The 22,035-nt window shown below is 54.5% G+C and overlaps 1 protein-coding gene across 1 annotated transcript in view; it reads left to right on the forward strand.

The window, feature by feature from the left end:
* The first annotated feature begins 540 nt into the window (after positions 1–540).
* Positions 541–22,035, forward strand: part of Padi1 (peptidyl arginine deiminase 1) — a 31,653-nt gene continuing 10,158 nt past the window's right edge. The window contains exons 1-11 of the mRNA XM_038334761.1: positions 541–632; positions 12,695–12,875; positions 13,795–13,867; positions 14,437–14,498; positions 15,786–15,900; positions 16,692–16,817; positions 17,591–17,763; positions 17,858–17,961; positions 18,928–19,051; positions 19,401–19,508; positions 21,543–21,694. Of these exons, the coding sequence (XP_038190689.1) occupies positions 541–632; positions 12,695–12,875; positions 13,795–13,867; positions 14,437–14,498; positions 15,786–15,900; positions 16,692–16,817; positions 17,591–17,763; positions 17,858–17,961; positions 18,928–19,051; positions 19,401–19,508; positions 21,543–21,694 (1,310 nt within the window). The remainder of the gene's footprint in view (positions 633–12,694; positions 12,876–13,794; positions 13,868–14,436; positions 14,499–15,785; positions 15,901–16,691; positions 16,818–17,590; positions 17,764–17,857; positions 17,962–18,927; positions 19,052–19,400; positions 19,509–21,542; positions 21,695–22,035) is intronic.

A 22,035-nucleotide genomic window follows, 5' to 3' on the forward strand; every position in this document is an offset into this window, starting at 1 on the left:
GTCCCCTCAGTGGCTCTGAGTGCCGTGGCTGGGATTTGAACCATCCAATGCTCATCCACTGAGCTGACCCTGAAGACTGGCTTGCCACACATAGGAGACAGGATCTACAAATTGCTTAGCTGGTGCCTCACATGGAGCCCTCAGAAAGGCTAACACAGTGTGGGTTCAGGCATGAGAACCTAAGAGTGAGATGACTAGACCCCCTGAATTTCCTGTTGGCAGCTAAACCGGGCTGTTCCCAGGGCCCCTTCCCACCCCACAGAGAGCTTCAGACACCTCCCTCCCAGCCTCCTAGATTGACAGTCCATGACTTAGGCGACTGGGCGTGGAGCCAGGAGGTGGGGACCAGGCTCAGGCAGGCTCCCCAGGTTGCAGGGTGAAATTAAAAGGGAGGAGAGAGCACCAACCCATTAGAACGCACGCTCCTGCCCGGCAGCCAGGTGTCCCCAAGAAGAGCTGGGGAGCCGGGGAGGCAGCCGGGGCTTGTGGCTGCTGGGCACCTGAGCTAGCCCAAACAGAAGGCTGGGAGCTGGGCACAGGATGGCCCCACAGAGAGCTGTGCAGCTATCTCTGAAGAAGCCCACTCATACCGTGTGTGTGGTAGGTGTGGAGACGCTGGTGAATGTCTACAGGTAAGAGCTGGGGCATTTTCCTGTGCTTTGGTGGGAGATCCCCAGGCCAAAGAATATGCAGGAGGGTGTAGGCAGGATGATGTTTCGACACCAGAGAAGGTGGAGCTGGCTCCAGAGCTTGGGAGGGAAGGGAATAGGGTCTACCCAGGTGCTCTGGGGTCAGGACACTGGGTCCAGTCCCTAAATGAGGGTAGCCTCAGAAGATTAATCTGCGTCTTTGGGACCAAGCTCTGTCTGGGTTCTACATGCCAGTCTTCAAGTGGAGTTTCAGAAGGAGTTGGGGCTCTAAGCCAGGGAAGAGGGTTGGGTCCCCCTCCCTCCTTCCCTCCCTCCGTGTCTTGCCAATTTTCCACCTCTCTGTGGTTAGGGGTGTGCATGTGACATCTTGACCCTTGGAGGCCAGCCAGGGACAACCAGAGTAACTAGGATTAAGAGGGAGTGGCCAAGGGATAACTCAATGACTTAATTTAAGAAACGATCCTGGAGCACCGCCTGGGACTCGGGCTGGCAAGAGATGACGGTGGTGCTGGCGATGACAACTGTCGCAGTGGCCTTGATGGTGGCTCTGATAGTGGCAAGAGAGACATCTGAATAGGACAGCCGTGACATCAGTTCCCCCACTGACCCAAGTCTTCCCTGTCCTGGCTCTGTCTAGACAGGGATGCAGGGACCCAGTACAGCCTCAGCTCTTCGGCTGGCTGCTGGGGAAGGTGGTTATGGTGACATCTGGGGCCTCTGGAGCTCTAGGTGCCTTCCAGAAGGTGCTGAGGGCTGGGGGTTCCCAGTGCACCATCTGAATTCAGATCACTATTGGGACTCAGTCACTGTGCTTGCCCAGTAAGGCGGGTGAAGCAGTTCAGTTACCTGAATTCCACTGATGCCTTGTCTAACTGTCCCCCTCTCTAGTAGTGGTGTGGGACCCAGGTGACAGGAATGCGGAGGGATAAGCAGGAACTTGTGACCATCTGCTGCTGGGGACCAGTGCTCGGGCTGGTCTCGTCAGATCTATATGCCTAGGGGGATCGTATCTACTCCTGTCTGTTTAGCATAGGAATCTAGATTTCAGGAATAAAGAGTCCACTGAATGGAGCTGGGGGAGGGAGAGGGAAAGGAAAGAGACAGAGATAGGGAACGTTTTGGCACTTCCTGGGGACTTACACTTGCTAGGCAAGTGCTCTACTTCAGAGCCAGTCCCCAGTGAATTTTTAGCAATGGCATGGGAGGGACATCCGTATCCTGCAGCCTGCAGTTTAGCTGACACTCAAGGGATACTAGCCCTCCTGTACTGCTTCTGGCCGTCCTGATTTGACATTGTTGCCAGGGAAGGAGAGCCCATGGGTCCCCCTTACTTGATCCCAGGCTCTTGCTCTCGCCTAGGGACAAGGTTGTTTCTAGAAGGTTCTTTCAAACCTCAGCCTTGTGTTACTCTACTAAGGCACTTGGCAGGGAGGCAGGTCTGCCTTTGTCAACAGATTATCTCTACCGTGTGCGCCAAACTCAGATTGGGTGCACCAGGCCCCCTGAAACTCAGCATGAAGGATATGTACTCAGCTAGCGCATCCTTGTCCTGTTGGTCCCTGGCTGTGAGATCTTGGGCATGCCACTGCCCCTGAGAGTCAATGGGAACCCCATCATGGCTTGGGGGTAACTGAGACGTGCATATGAAGAACCCTTTCCATTGTAGGTGCCTGGCAGGCTGTGCCGGCTGTGGGCACCCCCATGTCTGCTCTTCCCATGGCTCCTCAGAAGTGAGAGGGGACAAGAACAAGGTAGGATATGTGGTGGATGACAGACCCAGATAAGAGCAGAGGAAGCCGTCTTGGCTGTGGAGTCCCCTGACTGGCTCTAGGAGGGATTAATGTGTCACTCTGCACCCTGAGTAGTGACCAGCATCACAGCTACCCAGAGTTTACGGGGTAGCATAGGAGTTCTCCCTGAGGAGGGCTCTCCTGCCCAGAAATCAGTGGCAGTGGGGAAAGGTGCTTTGGATGGGCAAGCCAGTGGGGCTTCCAGGAGCCTGAGGCTCCCCCAGGGGCTGAGTGGGAGCTGGGTCACACTTGATGATGAATGATGAACTTAGGGCTCCCTCACCCCTTTGCTTGGTGAGTAGCTCCAGCTGAGGCCTAGAACTGGTCTTGCTTGCTGATAAGCCAGAGGAAGGCCCCCCAAGTGGTTGGTGTGTCAGTCCCTGAGCTGCCCAGAGTTTGAGCCTCCAGGTGATGGCGCTTAAGGTGACATCAGAGGAAGTGATTCATTCCCCAGGGGCCGCATGGCCTGGCTATTTGGAAAAATGTTCGGATGTGTGGTTAATTGTGTACCAAGGGGTAACCAGACTCAGCCGGTGCTGCAGACCACCCCCTAATTGGGCTATCTCAGCACCATTGTCCCAATTTCCTCATGGGTTATCTCAGTACTTGAAGCCTATTCCCCAGCAGGCTGTGACTCCCATCCCCAATAGGCTATGTCATCACCCTGACCTCCTCACTCCAATGGGCAGCTTCAACACCCTCTCCTACCTTTCAGCAAAGCCAAATAGGGTCTTCCAGTCCTATAGCTCTGGGGTTTGGGATGCAGGAGTATGGAGCCACGGGGAGGACCATGCCTGAGCATCTCCTGGGCCTCCTGAATTCCAAAACCAGCAATGCCCTTCAGTGTCTGGCTGCCAGTGTAGATCAGTGCTCTCAGAACTCATTGGGGCATGGGCAAGCTGGGCTGGGCCGCCAGGGAAGTAATTATAGGACTGATGGGATCCTAATTCAAGGGACTGACAGGCTGTAGGCGCCACTGGGACCAGGCTGGGCTCTCTCTCTCTCACTGCTCCAGCCTGTCCTTGTACCTACAGAAGGAGGGGTGCCCTTATTTGGAGGTCACATCCAAAGGCTTACGTTGTTCCTGGACTATGAGGCCACTAAGAGGAGGCCCTGTTTGGGTTTCATGGTGGCCTGAGAGCCATCAGATGCAGGACAGCGAGTGGACAGTGGGCATCCGCACAGCTCTGGCATCAGGCAGGATGAGGGGACACACTTGTCCTTCCACCATTCGGGAGGCTGAGGCAGGAGGACTGCGGGTCCAAGCACAGCCTGGGCCACTAAGTGAGACCTTGTCTCAAAAGTGAAAAGAGACCTGGTGTGTAGCTCGGTGGTAGAGTGCTTGCCAGGAGCACCTGGGTCGAATCCTCAATACTGTCAAAACGGAAAACCTGGAACTGGTATTGGTCTCAGAGGTCCGTTCCCTACGTTCCACAGACAGTTCCTCCGAACGAGCTGCCACCTACAGTGCTGAGCTGGCTGGGGATCCAGCCCTCTGGCACCCTCATGCCTCTTCTTTCTGTCGTTTGGATCTTGGCGTGTGACTTGTTCCTTGGGTCCTCTCCTCCTGGGTTCTTAGCAGCTTCACATTCAAGCCCTGGTTCTGCTTTCTCGTCCCTGGACCCAGGGCCAGGGTCTCTTGGGGCCTGGGGGATGGGGCAGGGTGACGGCTGGGCTGTGTCCAGCCAGGTCCAGTGCTTGCTGTCCTTGAATAGTGTGGACCTGGAGGAGCTGACCGCCTAGGTGTGGATGCCTCTCTATCTTCAGGATGCATTCATTTGATGAGTGTGCTCCCTGCCTTCACTGTGGCCCTGCCTCCCAGGATGTGTGGGGTAGGGACATGCCAAGCTGGATAAGGACCCTGGACATCTGGAGAGGACAGGGATGGAACCCAGCCACAAGTGGAAAAGGCCAGGATTCCAAAGCACCCAGACCTGGTGCTGGAACTGAGAAAGCTGGATCCTGTGGACAGGGGCACAAACCTGGCCTCTGTGTCTGGGCCTCCAAGTACAGCCTGGACCCCAGAGCAGGACCCCAGTCATTCTGTGTTAGAGTTCAAGGCCACTTGTAACCCTACTAGCAAGTGCTTCCAACAAGCCCTTGGGGCCATACATCTGACCATACTTCCTGGCTTAGGTCTTGGGCATAGAGTTGTTTAGGCTGGACAGAAGACAGGTCACAACTTCCCAAGGGCCGTAGGCCTGCTGTGAGCCAGGTGGGCCACCAAGGCTCTGGACGTGGGTGAGTGTGGGCCCAATCTCTGGTCGTAGTGAGGAGAGAGGAGGGCTAGATCTCCCTTCCACCACCCCACCAATACACACCTGGGCGCACTATATAGGAAGAAGCTCCCAGAGGTAGCCAATTGGGTGGCTTCTCGAAACAGAATAGCTGAGGGGTCGTACTGGCCCTTGCAGACTGTGTGACCTTGGGCTTGCTTTCTCTCAGGCTAGCTAGGTGGGGGTGATGTCACCTATTGTGTGCCCATACAGCCGGCATCCCTCGTCCTCCCACTGTACTAGTGAGGAATTTCATCACCCACAGGCCTCAGATCTGCTTTGGCGAGAGGAACATGACTCATTGCACTGACTCCCAATCAGAGCCCTTTCTCTCGGGGTACTTTGGTCCCAGGCTCTAGTCTTCCCCTGCTTCGAAGAATAAGAGTGACAGCTGCCACCTGGGCCCCTGTACCCACTGTGGGGAGACCTGCCAGTTGACGGCCTTCCTCCTGGGCTGGCTAGGCAGCCGGCACTGAGCAACCACAGGGTGTAGTAGCAAGGTGCTCCTGAGCTACCGATCGCTATCTCTGGGAAGGAGAGGTCACGGACACACCCAATAGGGTGGACACCTTAAGGAAATGTGTCTGCGTGGTGCTGGCCCAGCCATGACCCTTCATGACTCCTGCCGGCTGCAAACGGCTAAAGGGGGACCGAGGGGGAAAGCCAAGGTTGGCTGCTGAGTGCCCTCTCCACCTGGTTGAAGAGCCCCCTGCTATCTCCCCTGCCCCCCCCGCCCCATCACTCAGCACACACTCTCACCTGCTTTGCTGGGCTCTGGGGCATTGAGTCCACCTGACTTGTGTCTGCTGAGGGGAACTCACTGAGAGACAATGTGCGGGATGTTTGTTCTTGTTCCTAAACGTGCATTGCGTGGTGTGTGTGTGCTCTGTATGTATGCTGTGTGTGTGGTATGTGCATGTATGTGGTGTACATGTGTGCGTGTGTGGTGTGTTGTGTGTGTGCGTGTGATATGTGTGTGTGCTGTATGTGTATATGTGGTGTGTGTGCGTGTGTGTGCAAGTGTGTATGTGTGTACGTGCATGCATGTATGTGTGTACGTGCATGCATGTGTGTGTGTTGGTGTCCCTGCATGTGCATATGTTTGTGGAGGTCAGAGGATAATTTTGGATGTATTTCCTCAAGAGCCATCTACCCTGGCTTCTTTCAGACAGGGACCTGGGATTTGCCTATTAGAATACACTCTCTGGAAAGTGATCTCTAGGGAGATTCCTATGGAGTCTTCCTGGGTGTATGAGCCACCACACCCAGGTTTTTATTTTATTTTAATTCTTAAGGCTGTTTTATCTGTCGGTCTCGTGTGTGTGTGTGTGTGTGTGCGTGTATGCAGTGCTCAAAGAGGTCAGAAGACGGCATCAGATCCCCTGGAACTAGAGTTACGTGAACTGTCTAGTGGTTGCAGGGAATTGAACCTGGGTCCTCTGCAAGACAGTAAACACTCTTAACCACTGAGCCATTGCTCCAGCCCACACCCAGGTGTTTTAATGTGGGTTTTGGGCTTTGAATTCAGGTTCTTATACTTGCAAGTATTTACCAACTGTGCTATTTCCCCAGTCCCTGGTTTTATTTGCTTATTTATTTTAAGATAGGTCTTGCTACATAATCCAGGTCGGCCTTGAACTCCTATTCCTTCTGCCTCTGCCTCCTGTGTGCTGGCATCTTAGATATCAATCACCACTGTATACGCTGGTTTGTGTGGTCGTCCAACTGGTCTGGCTCCTTGGTCTGCTGAGAGTGAAGAGGGTCACTGCAGCTTTCTCTATGGGTCCCTTCTCTCTTCCTGTGCGGTGCCCACACCTTGTGCCTCTCAGACCCGGTGTCTCTCTTCCCAAGTGGTACCCACTTCTCACGCCTCTCAGACCCCATGTCTCTCTTCCCGTATGGGGCCCACCCCTCAGGCCTCTCAGAACCCCGAGTCTCTCTTCCTGAGTGGTGCCCACCCCTCACGCCTCTCAGACCCCGCGTCTCTCTTCCCAAGTGGTACCCATTCCTCACACCTCTCAGACCAGACCCTGGTTCATAGCAGCGGTGGCCATGGCTGCTGGGAGTGCTTCCCACAATATTCTTGTTAACTCCTACAGAAAGTTTGCAAGGCAGAAATCACTATAATCTCCACTTTGCAAAGAGACTAAGACAGAGAGATTGAGAGACTTTCTGAATTTAACTGCTGGGGCTGGGATTTGAGCCCAGGTCGTCCTGATTCCAGATTCTATAATCTCTACCTCAGGGGAGCCTGATATCTGGAAATGTGCCATGCTCCAGGGTCTGTTTAAGGGGTGGGAGGAGGGCAGGGCAGGGCATGGCAGTGCGCATGCTCTGGGCTTCATTCTCATCTCTGCAGTAAACCATACGTGACTACTCAGGCTTCCTCTCTGCTCTGTACACCCAGGCATCACCCCTGTTCTACAGGCTGGGGATGGAGTCAGAGAGAACAGGGGCCACGGTGCCTCTTCCGGGTGCCATTCTTTACTGTGTCCCATGGTGCCCACACCATACAGTACAAGGGTATTCAGACTGAGCCGAAAGCAGATGTAACAGAAGCATTCGTGGCTCTCAGAGGTAGAGACTTTGGGGACCAGGTCAGCCTGGGGGGACTGCCAGTTGTGTGGTAGGGTCTGACCTGCCACCCATCCTCAGCTCCCAGTCACCTGAACCTGTGACCTTCCCTGTTTCCGTCTATGAGATAGCACGCACCTCCTGCTCCTACTGGGCCACCACCCAGCCCAGACCTCTCATAAGCCCTGCCTAGCCAGCTCCAGCTCAGCTGCTGGCGATGTCTCAGTTGCTGGCAATGCCCCCAGTTGTGTGTGTGTGGGTGGCACAGAGGTCTCGTTCTTTACCCTTCTCCTGAGACCAGGTGGCAAGCTTCCTAGCCTGGAGGGACATGTGGCCTGAAAGGTAGACTTCTGCAGCCTGGCATGGGAAGCGCTCAGACTGTGGCCTGCTGGGGTGGGGCCTGGTCAAGATGAGCCCCCTGGGACTCCAGACAGCACATCAAGTGTGTGCTCACTGTTCTCAGAACCAGAAAGTCACAGTCACCATGCTCTGGCCTGGCTAACCTTGAGAGGATTAGGTAGATAGGAAGGGACAGAAACAGGATGGTGACTTTCCTGCTTTGTCTCCCAGGCTCGCTCACAAAGAAAGCCTCTAAGAGGAGCTTGGATGGGAGTTTGCCATTTCCAAGTCCTTCCCACGACCTCCAATGTGATCTCCCTTCAGCAGGACATGCCCCGGTCACATGCTCTTTATGATATCAGCCCACGTGAGAGATGGGAGGATAACCGTGTGGCTCCCTGCTGTGTGACCTGAGAAAAGTTACCTCACCTCTCTGAGACAATGTTGTCATCTCTTAAACAGAGAAAGAAACGCCCACCTGAGAGGGTTGTGGGGAAGTAAAGAGGTCAAGAGTATGTCAAACTAAGCTAAATGAGGTGCTCGGAGCCCGCCCCCTCCGCACCTCCAGCAGTCCAGGCAGACGGCCTGGCACGCAGGCAGGTATACCTTGACTAAGCGAGTGGGCAGACTGGGGAAGTCTGCACTCCCCCTTGCTGCTGCTCTCTAAGAACTCTCTAGGTTCTGATGGCCTCCACCGCGGCTGGTTTGGCTGGCCGTCCTCCTGGCACCAGGCAGGAGACCCTCCAGGACGAATCAGGCTGGCACCCCTGCTCTCCAGCATATGGGCAGACCTGAAGACATCCCAAGTGTTGTAGGCTGCCAAGGATGAGGGGGGCAGTGGTGCTAAGCCAGGGCAGGTGGCACAGACCAAGAAGAGTGACAGCGGCAGCTACCAAACATAGCACAACTTTTTACAGCATCGCCAGAATCCTCACCAGACCAGGGGGTGGCTCTGTAAATGTGCCCATTTTATGGAGGAGAAAAACCAAGGCGGAGTGGGTCAGGGACCAGAGGTCACACTCTGTGGAGGCCTGGGGAGACTTCTCAGGGTGACAATGGACATGGATATGAAGATGGCGGTTTGGGTTGGAGAGCAACAGCCGAAGTGATCATGGCCCCTGTTCTAACTTGTTTCTATTGCTGTGATGTAGACCATGACTGAAGAAACGTGGGGGAGGAAAGGCTTTATTTGCCACGGCCTAGCAAAAGGAACCGTTCTCTAACTGGGGAGAGTGTGAGGAACCTCCTCCAGCTGCTAGCCAAGGCCACGCTCCATCACTGAGGGAAGGCAGGGCAGGAACTCACGGCAGGAACCTGCAGGCAGGAGCTGGTGCAGAGGCCCTGGAGGAGTGCTGCTTACTGGCTCTCTCTCCATGACCCCAGGACCACCAGCCCAGGGATGGCATTGCCCACAGTAGTCTAACCCCCTCAATCTCATGTGGGCGTTTTCTGAATTCTTCCCAAATAGCCATCGTTTGTGCAAAGTTGACAAAAACCAACCAATATAGCCCCTTTGGTTCCTCCCCATTACATTTGAGATGGGGTTTCACTATGTAACCCCAGCTGGCCTGGACCTGGCTATGCAGACCAGGCTGGCCTTAAACTCACAGAGATCTGCCTGCCTCTGCCTCTCCAGTGCTGGGATTAGGGGAATGCACCACCATGCCAGTCCTGCCCCTTCATTTTAGAGAGGAGGCTTCCTTTGACTGTGAGTCTGGGGGCTTACCAGAACTTCACACTGTTGGGAGCTTCCCAGCAAGATACCCCGCAGAGGCAGCATGGGAGGCATTGGGTAGCATGGTAATGTATACCAGAAGCGGATCCAACTGTGGATTTTCTGGGCTTACCCTAGCTCCCACACACGCTTGTCCCTTAACTCATGGCCCACCCACAGGACCCGTAATGCCAGTCCAATGCCTGAGGCTCTAGGAGGAGTAGGGCCAGGATGCCAAGGGAATGAGAAGCTGAGGACACACAGCACCCTCCTGGCAAAACCTGCCCCTCTCGGGCACCACAAGAAATAGCCATGACTCTGCTGCCACCCTGGGACCTTGCAGGGTACCCGCTACTAACATAGACGGGGTGAGGGTGGCCAGAGCCTTGAAGGCAGCAGAATCGGGCTGGACAGGCTCCTCCATGCCCCAGGGAAGGGCTCTGCAGGCTTGCTCTACCTATGGCTGCCTCTCAAGGGAAGCCACAACTGGTCCCTACCTGTGAAGGTGGCTAGACAGGGATGTGGCACCATTAAACCTGTGACAAAACAGGGAGCATGACAGCAGACAGGCAGGCATGGTGCCGGAGCAGTAGCTGAGAGCTTCCATCTGCTCCACTAGCGGAAGACAGAGAGAGAGAGAGAGAGAGAGAGAGAGAGAGAGAGAGAGAGAGAGAGAGAGACAGAGACACAGAGACAGACAGAGACAGACAGAGAGCTCAACAGTCAGGCAGTGTCAGAGGTCATTTTCAAGGTCAGCAGCCATAGATCCAGAGGATCTGTTGCCTCCAGCTGCTGGAGTTAAACTAGGCAGTTGACAGAGGAAAAGCTGGGCCAAAAATGTCCCAGGACCAAAGCTTCAAAGGCTGAGAGGGTCAGGTCAGGGGACTGAGGCCTGGTGTGGGAGTGTCGGGATTCAGCAGTGGTTCCATGGGTGCTGACAGGGCAATTCACAGCCGGTTGGTCCTTAGTAAGGACAGTGTGTGGGGCCTGCTACAGAGATGCCTGAGGCCAGATGGAGGCAGCTGCATTGGAAGCCTGGGGTCAGGAGCTGGTGCCATTGCCAAATAAAACCTGGGGGGGGGGGAGGGGGGGAGGGCAGACTGCAGAGTGCTGGGAGCTGGTGCCCTCTAGAGGCAGGGGCAGAGGGACAGCCAGCAGGGAGGGAGGGAAGGGGCCCTGTACGTGTTGGTGACTGAACAATTCACTCAAGGGCTGGAGGATCCGGAAGTCCAGGCCATCCTTGGTTATATAGAGCTCAAGGCTCTGGGATGACAGGGAGGAGCAAGGACCAGCTGGGGCCCCAAGCTGTGCGGGCAGAATGGCCGTAATCATGGGGATAAGGCTGCAGGAGGGCTTGGCCTGGAAGAAGTGGAGGGGATGGGACATATGCAGTTTCCATGGCAATGGGAGTGCAGCAGGAAGGAGGCTCTGATGGTGGCTCAGGGGACCCCTGCCCTCTGCTTCTGCCTCATCAGTGGGGCTGTGGGGAGCCCTAGGGTGTGACCAGAGGGATTATGGCCATCATCACTCTTGTCAATGAAGACAGTTACTTGGCAGGGACAGGGTGACTACGAAGAGGCTGTGGGAGGGTTTTTCCCAGAGGTGTACATGGATGGATTCTCAGAAGGATGTGAGAAAAGCCTCCCACCTTGTCTCTGTAGTCAGGGGGACCTCTGTAAGTGGACCTGTCTTCAGTGACTTCATCAGCTACAGGCGCTAGGGTAGACCGCCCTGAGCACTGGAGAGTGGGGGAGAGAGACATGAGTGTGTGTCCCCTCTTCTGATGTCTCCTTAGGGCACAGCTCCTCAGGGAAGAGGGCTTTGCGGGGGGCCTGAGACGAGGCGAGAGTCTGACAGAGATAGGCAGCTTGTATCCGTCAGTCAAAAGACTCTGCTGACTTGACCCTGGGTGCGCAGTAGCCTGTGTCCACCTCACAACTGTGGCTGCAGAAGGACCCCACGCAGGTGGTCCAGCAGCTGAGAGGCCCAGCAGACTAATGAATCCCTATGTCTCCAGGGCCAAGACCTTTGGCGCTTCAGTTGGGTACCTGGTGTCAGGTGGGCAGGGAGAGGCTGCTGTAAGGTGGGGCCCATGTCAGTGGGTACCGTCACCCCGCTCCAGTGCAGATGGGACTGAGGGAACCCCAAGGTTGGCAGGAAGTGGAAATCCATTTTTTCCTCCCACGTGTCTGTTGAGTGTCTGCACACTCTCTGAGGATCCAGCGGCAAACATGGCAAACTGGCTGCCCTCTGGAACTATGCTGGCAGGACAACTAGACAGCGACACCCACTGTTGGTAAAGCAGGGAAGGGCAGGTACGCAGGTGATGCAGCCTTAGCTAGAAGGGTAGGGGGAGGGGTATCTTAGTTTCTCCTCCCATTGCTGTAATAAAGCAACACAGTGAAATCAGCTGAAAGGAGGAGGGGCTTAACCTGGTCCACCGTTCAAGGTGCACCCATCATAGTGGGGAGTCAGGCAGCCAGAGCCGGAAGTAGGTGGCCACGTATGCAGAGTCAGAAGGGAGCCGTGAGAGCAGCCATACTTCTGCTCAGCCCTCCCTCTGCCCTTGTACAGTCTGGGATCCCCTGCCCAGGAAATGGCCCCACCCATAATTGAGATGGGTATTCCCACACCAATTAACAAATTACGTTAAAATTCTCTGTGTGTGCTCTATGTGACTGGAGGTCAGATAGAGCTGGTTCTTTCATTCTGCCGTCCGGGCCTTGGGATTGAAGTCAGATTAGTAGGCTTGGTGGCAAACCCATCTCACCTGCTGACCAGCCTGTTTGCATCAATTAATGTAATCAAGACAATCCCTCAGAGGCCTGTGCTAAGGTCCAGACTCCTACGTCATTCTTTATTTTTTTTTTTTTAATTATTTATTTGGTTTTTCGAGACAGGGTTTCTCTGTAGCTTTGGAGTCTGTCCTGGAACTAGCTCTTGTAGACCAGGTTGGCCTCGAACTCACAGAGATTCACCTGCCTCTGCCTTCTGAGTGCTGGGATTAAAGGCGTGCATAACCAACACCCTCCTAGATCTTTCTTGATGCTCTCGATTAACCTTAACCATCTGCGGAGGGTAGCTGAAAAGGGGGCGTTTAAACAGAGCCCTAAAGTCCGAGGGTGTGAGCCTTGTGGATGCTGGGGGCAGGCTTCCAGCTACAAGGAGGTTCTGAGGCAGGGAGGCTTGGCATCTTCATGAACCAGAAGGGAGGACCATGTGGTTAGAGCAGAGAGACTTGGAGGCAGGGCCCCCAGTCCCACTGGTAAGGTGTCCCCTCCAAGCTGACATTCCAGTCTCGGCCTCACACGGTCACACTCTGAGCCCCTGTCGCTCCCCCTCTTTCCTTAGTGATGTACCCAAGGGTGCCAACACCTTCGGGGTGTCTGGGAGCTCTGAGGTGAAGATCTACATGGTCTATGATCCTTCACGGGTGGCAGAGCCCACAGGCCGGGCCCATTGGCCCCTGGATGCCAACGTGGATGTGGTGGTGGTGGCAGACAAAGTCAGTAAGGACTTAAATGACCTCAAGGTAAGCATAACTCAGGCTAGCTTATATCCCATTCTGTGTCATCTTGGAAACATCCCTACAGAGACTCAGGCCTTGTGCACCCCGACATCACACAGGAACAACCTGGTCACCCCCAAGCTCCACACAGAGACCCAGACCCATAGCCCACCTCATCCACCCCGACATCACACAGCACACGGGAACAACCTGGTCGCCCCTCAGATCCACACAGCTCTGTTACTCCCTCCAGTTGCCCACAAACATCTGTGCTCCCCCAGCAGGAGTCCGTGGCCACGCTCATATGAACTCACACGGGACCCCAGCACACCCAGTCAAGCCTCCATGCATACCCAGAAAGCCACCTCTGGGCTGACCCCTCCCCGCTGGTCCTAGTGTCTCCCACACACAATGTTCCCTCATCTCCTGGCCCAGTGCTCTCTCTGGATGGGACCAAGTAGGACCTGTGTGTGGCTCTGCACATGGTGGCCTGTGGCAACCTTCCCTGGACAGAATCCTGTCACATGGGTCAAGTGGGATGGGGTGGGAGTCTGGACTTTGGCAAAATCCTGACATTCACTGTGTTCATGGGACCAGAATGGTCATTCCCTCAGTACGGAGACTGAACGATGCCCAGGGAGGTCAAACTGCCTAGGCCAGCAGGGATAGTGGTCCCTCTGTCTGTCCCTCTCATATCCAGAAGGTCTTGGAGCTACCATGTCCTCTTTGTAGCCCTGCTCCTTTCTCCTCGAATTGCTTGGCACCCTGGAACAGCACCCCAGGTCATAACTGCCAAAGAGCTTTGCCTCTGCCTCAAAACAGAGTTGTAGGTGTGGCCCCAGGTCCCCTTCCTAGATGGCTCTCAGGACTGACTTACAACAGAGCTGTGGGTGTGGCCCCCATGTCCCCCGCTTCAACTTCTCAGGATTAACTTCCTTCACAGGTGAAGGTGTCCTACTTCGAGTCGCCGGAGGCTCGCGCCCTGGGTCACAGCGTGCTCTACCTCACTAGTGTTGGTGAGTCCTGCTTCTGCCCGGCTGTGGACATGGTAGCTATTGGAGCATGGTGAAGGTGAGGTGGAGCCAGCCGCCTCTCCCCTCTGTCTCCTGGGAACACCAAACTTGTCCAGGACCACAGGGATGGAGACCCAGCAATGCTTAGGACAATAGTCTAGAAATGTTATCGCTACCCGCTTGAGCCACAGTGGCTTCCTCATGGGAGTCCCACATGTCTCTGGACCCCTAAGACTCAACCTAGAACCACAAAGAGCCACGTGCCTCTTTCATCCAGAGACAACGGCAGCCTTCCCTGAAGACAACAGACCCTGACCATGGGTCCCCAGTGACTACAGTTAAGGATGCCCTGTGTGTGGCATAGAAATCCAGGGTCATAGTCACCCAACACACATGGCCAAGCCAGTGACTTGTGTCCCTCCAACACCAGATCCACCAGTGCCATTCTAGACGGAGCCCCAGGGCCAGATGTCGAGTCTCCAGAGTTGGGCTCCTCATCAGCTGGGGTGGGAGTCAAGATGACTGGGCCTGCCATCACAGGGAGAGACAGGTGACCTGTCTGACCTTTGCAGATGTGTCCCTCGATGCTGACACGGGCCGCACAGGCAAGGTGAAGAAAGGCTCCGGTGACAAGGTGAGACGCTGGGTACCCCGAGAGTGTGGAGCTGGAGCTGACAGGCAGACCTGGGTGATGCTGGCACTGTTCATGGGAGGATGGCCAAATTGGCTCAAGTGATCAGTAGCTTAGGCCAAGACAGACATGCTGTGTGGCTCTTGGAAAAACACGTACCCTTTCTGGTCTGCCTTATTCTTCTTGTTGCAGTTTCTATGGAGGGGAGGGGGTTGTCGGAACCTCTCAACATGGCAGGTGTTTCACAAAAGGCCTTTTGAGTAACTGGATGACCTCTTTCCGGTAGAGGGGGCTGTGGCATTCTACAGCTAGGCCATGAAGAATGGAAGGAGGATGGCATTGTCCCGTGGGAAGCATGTAGTCCACACAGGGGCAGGAGTTACAGTTTGTAGGGAAAGATCCAGAGAGTCAGCCCGGATCTCGAGGCATTGTGGACAAGATGGGGCAGGATGCCCGAATGAAAGGCTGTGTATTCACCCTGCACAAGGTCGTTCCAGGGGGTTGTAGGCAGGGGCTCCAATGAAAGCCATGGCATGGACCCTGGCACAGGGTGGCATCTACTCAGAGGGGTGGGCAAGGGTGTCATGGGTGTCATGGAAGCCAGCAATGGGCCTGTGCCATCCCAGAGACCTGGGTTTGAAGATTAACTGTGCAACCTAAGGGTTTCCTCCCAGAGTTTCTCTTTACTTTCTTGCCAAATGGAGAAAATATATCAGGTATTGAGGACAGTAGTGACCCTACAGTCAGGCAGCTTGGTCCTTAGTCTGGAAGGCCCTGCAAGGCCCTGACGAACGTTAGGTCCAGGGAAATGCTGGAATGGGAGAGACTTCTTCATGGAGATCAAGATGAGGCGACTTCTGTCTTAATGTGGCCATTTCTGTACGTGGTGACATCACCCTGCTCCTCCGCTGTGGGTGCTAGGCAGAGACATGTGGTGACGTCACTCTGCTCCTCCACTGTGGGTGCTGGGTAGAGCCATGTGGTGACATCACCCTGCTCCTCCGCTGTGGGTGCTGGGCAGAGCCATGTGGTGACGTCACCCTGCTCCTCCACTGTGGGTGCTGGGCAGAGCCACTGCATACAGCCACACAGGTTGTTCACTGCACAAGGATGGCTGACTCTGAGTCTGAGCCTTACTAAAGTTCTGCTTCCCGTGTCCACGGCCCCTCTTTAACTCTTTGAACAAACACAGAATATGAAAACTTCTGGGCTGACCACTTAGCTAACCCAGGCCATGTCTAGTTCCAGAACTCCCAGGCTTGACTAACCCAAGTTTCCCGTGTGCCACAGAAAACCTGGCGCTGGGGCTCCGGGGGCTCTGGGGCCATCCTGTTGGTAAACTGCGACAGAGACGTCCGTGGGTCCAGGGAGGACCTGCATGCCAGCCATTTGAGGTCACTGGAGGGTGAGTGACAGCAGACGTGGGAGATGAGGAGGGAGGGAAAGAGGGGGTCTTGTGTACCAGGCTTTCTTTTGGGCCACCAAACAGCCCCCAAATCAAGACACAGAAGCTTCTTATAGTTATGAATGCTCTGCCTAGCTTAGGCTCATTTCTTGCTAGCTCTTATAACTTAACCTGATTCTCTTCATCTGTGTTTTGCCTTGGGGTTTTTTACCTTTCTTTCCTTCTGTGTATCTTACTATTACTACTTCTCACATCCAGCTGGCAGCCGCCTGGCTTCTGACACCAGGCCTCTCTCTCTCTCTTTCTCTCTCTCTTCCTTTCCTTCTTCTCCCTAGGTTTCTCCTACTTATTCTCTCTGCCCACTAGCCCCGCTTATCCCTCGCCTGCCTAACTACAGTCCAGGTGAAACAAATACAGCACATCTTTTTTGTTTTGTTTTGTTTTGGTGTTTTTTTTTGTTTTGTTTTTCAAGACAGGGTTTCCCTGTGGTTTCTAGAGCCTGTCCTGGATCTAGCTCTTGTAGACCAGGCTGGCCTCGAACTCAGAGATCCGCCTGCCTCTGCCTCCCGAGTGCTGGGATTAAAGGCGTGCACCACCACCGCCCGGCTTATACAGCACATCTTTACATAACTAAGCACACATCTGTACATGGTTAAACAAATACAGCATCAACAGCTGTAACAGAACTTTGCACAGCAGCATACACGAATGTAACACATCTTTGCCTAGTTAAAATAACATTCCACAACAGTCTTGGGTGGGGGCGTTTGTCTCAGAAGTCACTCTCCCAGACCTGCAGGACATGTCCCCAATGGTGCTGAGCTGCGGTGGCCCTGATGAACTCTTTGAAAGCCACAAGCTGGTCTTGAAGGTGTCTTTGCCCGATTCCAGGAGGCTGAGGGTCTTCTGTGCCCGAGGTGAGTGGTGGCGGTTTGTCTCATCCCCGTCCTCCTTCCCTGGCTCTCTGCCTCTGTCACTGTTTTGTAACTCATTGTGGTTTGTGTGACTTCTCCCCGGGGCACAGTATGGCAGCCAAGGATGGGGCCCAATTGCCGGTCCCATTGTACAGAGGGAGAAACTGAAGCCCAGACACACAAAGCCAAGCCCACTTTCTTGGGCACCTAGGCTCCTCCCTGACCCCACGTGATTTGCTGGCTCCTCTAGCCAGTAGGCCAACACCAAACTCTTGCTGTCTGGGGGCCCCACCCAAGCAATCAAGGAGAGGCAAGGGACCTTGGAGGCTAGGGCCTGGCTTCAAATCCTGGCTGAACTGCTAGACTCTTCTAATCAGAATCTGTGGCTTTAGGGGACTGGGGTCTAGTCTAGTGGTGATGAATTTAATCACCCCAATAAAAATCCAACCGCAACAGATGCCACTCCCGTCTTCTGTCTCCACAAATGAGAGTCATCCATTATGTGGTACACACGCGCACTCATTGCTTTCTGTGGGTGGAGAAGCACACGTCTATGGACGTACTTTATTGGGTATAATCTGTTTATAGCCGCTATGGATGGACATTTGGGTCTTCATCACCTTTTGGGCTAGATGCTTTTCTCTAGCACAGTTCACTTGAAGCTCAGAGAGGCTGAGACATTGGACCAAGGTCACTATGCTTGGGCAGTTCAGAGATGGAAGGGTTCCGGCCCCAAAGACCCTGTCCCCACATTGGCCTGACCCTCTTCTCCTTAGGTGGGACCTCCCTCTCCAACTACAAGCAGGTGCTAGGACCCCATCACGAGGTCTATGAGGTGGAGCGGCACCCCGGGGAGAGCGACATTCAGTTCTACGTGGAAGGGCTCGCCTTCCCTGACACCAATTTCTCAGGGTTGATCTCTCTGAGTGTCAGCCTGGTAAGCACAGAGGTGAGTGCTAGAAGGGGGCCGGGTCATGGGAGGGGCGTGGGGAACAGAGGGCAGCCTGGAGCCCACAAAGTCACAGAGCGCTCCTCTCACCCAGGCCCTCTCCGAGGTGTCGCTCTTCACAGACAGCGTGACCTTCCGAGTGGCCCCCTGGATCATGACCCCCAACACCCAGCCACCCCTGGAGCTGTATGTCTGCAGGTGAGCCCTCCCCACAGCCCCACCTTGCCCAATCCAAAAGATAAGCGGTAATGCTGGCCAGCCCTCACTCAGGGATGGTGTCACAGCCTTGAGCTGCCACAGGACTGCAGGAGAGGTCACACCGCTGTCACCAGCACCAGCTCCAAGTCTGCAGGCTCCCCACCTGTTATGGAGGCCCAGCCATAACTGGGCTGAGGTGTGGAGGTACAGGCCTGTAATCCCTCATTTAAGAAGTCGAAGACTGGGAGTTCAAATCCAGCCTCGGCTACTTGAGACCCTATCTCAAAACAAAACAAAAACAAAACAAAAAAAAATCTGGGTTGTGGGGCTGGGCCCTGCATGTGTGCCAGGAACTGTAGGGACCTGGCCTCACCCTTCTGAGGTCACTTCTGCATCTTCTGAGGACTTAGGGACCCAGTCACAGGATCCATTGTTGAGTCTTGCCCATGCTGGGTGTTCCTGGTACTTCTGCTATGTCCTAGTATCTAGTGGCCTCTGCTGGTCAACCTTTGAAATACCACAGGTTAGGAGTGGAAGACAAGCCCTGTTGGGCCAGATGCAAATTCATAGGAAGAGGATGTGGCCACTAAAGGCCATCTGTCCACCTAGATCCAAGAGTGTCCCAGCCTCCTGTCTGCTCAGAGACCTCAGCATCACTCTCTGCTCTGAGAAGACAAGGCTAGCCCACTTACTGGCCCCTCCATCAGTGGCATCAGCCCAAGGTCATCTCCATAGCCACCCTGGACTGCCTGCCTGGGCTAGTTCAGGCACCCTGCCTCTCTGGGCTCCCCAGCCTGGCTTTGCCCTGCTCAGGCACCAGTCACCTGATGTGATCTAGGGATGAGATGCCCACCCACAAGTCTTCCAGTCTCTCCAGGGTAGAGATGGATCTGAGGCTCAGCGCCCAGGGATGCAGGGTCTGGCACAGCTGGATTCTCGTCCCAGCGGCAGTCACTGTCATTGCAGTGTGACAGACGCCCATGGCCGCAATGACAAATTCCTGGAGGACATGGCCCACCTGGCTCTGAAGGCCAACTGCAAGCTAGTGGTCTGTCCCCGGGTGGACAATCACAACGATCGCTGGATCCAGGTGGGTGAAAGGCTGGTCCAGAGAAGAACAGGATGGGGGGCGGGTGCCTGGGAGTACGGGAGCTCAGGCACATCCAGCTGCAAAGTCTGGGGACACGGGCCTGTGTGGCCCATGCTAGAACAGCACAGGCACAGAGCTGAAGACCACCCTCCAACAGGAGCCATCTCTCCTGTCTCCTCCAGGCACCCTGACGTGGGGCCGGGTCTTCTGGATAGAACCCTGGAGGCCTCCCCCCACCCCCACCCCCAGCCCCGTGTCCTCTCCAGGACCTGGGTGATGTCATTGTCTGGGATCAGCTTTCCTGAAAGCCCCTGAGAAGGCCTGCTGTAGATCTTTCTTCCTCACGCAGGACGAGATGGAGTTTGGCTACATCGAAGCCCCTCACAAATCCTTCCCTGTGGTCTTTGACTCCCCTCGAAACAGAGGCCTGAGGGACTTCGCCCTTAAGAAGATCCTGGTGTGTAACCCAAGTACACGAGGTGGGGAGGGAGGAAGTGGGGGATGCAGGACTTTGGTGGCTCCTCTCCTGGGAGCCCTGGTGGAGCCTCACCTGGTCTTTTAGGGTCCAGATACTGCTGGGGGTGATAACAGCAACCTGGAGAGTGGGTGGCTGGTTCGAGCTAAGAATGCAAATTGTATGTAAATAATATGCAAATAGAAACCCACTCCCATTATACTGTCTCCCATCCTGGGAGAGACAGAACAATAATGTTCTTTGTCAGGGATCATTCTCAGTGGCCAGGGGTCATTCTCAGTGGCCAGGGGTCATTCTCAGTGGCCAGGGGTCATTCTCAGTGGGAGTCAACAGAAACAGCAGTCCTGGAGACCAGACTGCCTCTGAGGGGCAGTGTACCCTTAGCAAGCTTGCCAGGGACTGTGGTACTCCCTGTGCACCGGTTCTGGAGAGTGTCCCCTTGTTTTTATGGCTTCTCACACTCAATCCACAAAACACTCTGCCTTATTATTAATTACTGTTAATTATAAAGTTTCCTTTTCACTACCAAGGAAACCGAGGCTGGGGAGGTTAAGCAACTTGCCCAAGGCAAGGAGCCAGTGGGGCACCCATGCACGAACCCCAGCTGGTACCTACAAAGTTTCTGTACCTTACAATTGGTGGCACCTTCTCCTGAGGTGGCCCAGTTTCTGTGGATTTATGGGTCCCAAGTCCCTTCTTGCCAGGACAGTGCAGATCCAGGTGGGAGTTTGGGAATAGGGTGTCTCAAGCCTGTAGCTAGCAGACCTGAATGGGGGTGGGGTGGGGTGTAGCAAGCCTTTCTCTGTCTTGCCAGCCAGTTCCCAAATAACTAGATGGAGACTTCTTATTAATTATGAGAGCTCTGCCTTAGCTTAGGCTTGTCCCACTTGCCCTTATAACTTAAACTGACCTGTTTCTATTAATCTACATTCTGCCATGTGGATTATAGCTTTCCCCTCTCCTCCTGCATGTCCTAGTTACTCTGTGTCTGGCTGCCTCTCTCTGTCCCCAGAAGTCCTGCCTAACCTCTTCCTACCTAGCTATTGGCCACTTAGCTCTTTATTAAACCAATCACGGTAACACATCTTCACACTGAGTAAAGGAATATTAGCAATGGAGGGAATGAATCCTGCAGGGTAAGTGTGTGTGTGGGGGGGGAACCAGAGCACCCTGGCTCTTGGCTCTGTGACTCCCCTCGGCCTCCACTCCCTTTGGGTTCATGGCACTTCCTTCTTCTTGGCTTACTGTGGAGGCTGAGCGTGCTGAACGCCTTCTCTTCCTGGTATGCACATACTTCAGGAGGCATGAGCCCTCTATCTTCCCAGCGGCTCATAAGTCTTAATGTGTGGGGTATTTGTATGTGTGTGAGTGAGGGTGTGCACACATATACATGTGGAGACTGGAGGTCATCCTTGGGTGCCATACCTCAAGAGCTATCCACTATATTTCTTTTTCTTTTTTTCTTTTCTTTCTTTCTTTCTTTCTTTCTTTCTTTCTTTCTTTCTTTCTTTCTTTCTTTCTTCTTTATTTTTTGAGACAGTGTCTTCCTGTTGGCCTGGGACTTGTCAATTAGGTGAGGCTGACAAGTGAGTCCCAGGGTTTTACCCTGCCTCCCGGCACTGGAATTGCAAGAGTGTGGTGCTACCACACCCAACTTCTATGTGGGTGCTGGGACAGAAACTCAGATCCTCATGCTAGCATGGCGAGTGTTTTTTTTTTACCTCCCGAGCCATTGGCCCAGGCCTGGTGGGCTCCATTCTCCCTTCACTTCGTATCCATGGTCTCTCTTCCATGCCCGTCCATGCACGACTCCTTTAGATGTATGCTGCTTGACCAAGGGCCTGGAAGCTCTCTACCCACCTCTGGGCACTGACTAGATCTTGAACTGCTCAGTGGGTAGAGAGAGTTAGGTGCGGAGACCCGAGGAGCAGGCGCCTGGTATCTTTCCCTCCTGTAAGCGTAGCTCCTTCCCCCTTGACCCTCCTGTCTGTGGGTGCTCTGACGGTGCCTCTCTAGGGTCCTGACTTCGGATACGTGACCCGGGAGATCCAGTACGCAGGTGCCTCTGGCCTGGATTCCTTCGGCAACCTGGATGTGAGCCCACCGGTGAGGGTGGGCAACAAAGAATACCCACTGGGCAGAATCCTCATCGGTGGCAACTTCCCCAAGTGAGTGGCCTGGGAGGGTGGCGGGTGTGGGAGGAAGCAATAACCTCCTCCACGTGGCTCTCCAGACTGGGAGGTGCTCTCCAGACTGGGAGGTGCTCTCCAGAACCCATGGGGAATGACTATCACAGCGTCCAGACTGGGAGGTGCTCTCCAGAGCTCACAGAATGACTGTCATACAGATAGTAAAGTCTCAGGGACAAATTAGTGGCCCGGAGTCTGATAAGGATAATCACCACATTAAGCCAGCATGTCAGAGGCTGGGGATGAGCTCAGCTGATAGGGGTTTGCCTACCATGCTCGAGTCCCTCTCTGGGTTTGATCTCCTGTAGTAAGCCAAGAGT

The sequence above is a fragment of the Arvicola amphibius genome, chromosome 6 (genome assembly GCF_903992535.2).
Source record: "Arvicola amphibius chromosome 6, mArvAmp1.2, whole genome shotgun sequence".
Lineage (NCBI taxonomy): Eukaryota > Metazoa > Chordata > Mammalia > Rodentia > Cricetidae > Arvicola > Arvicola amphibius.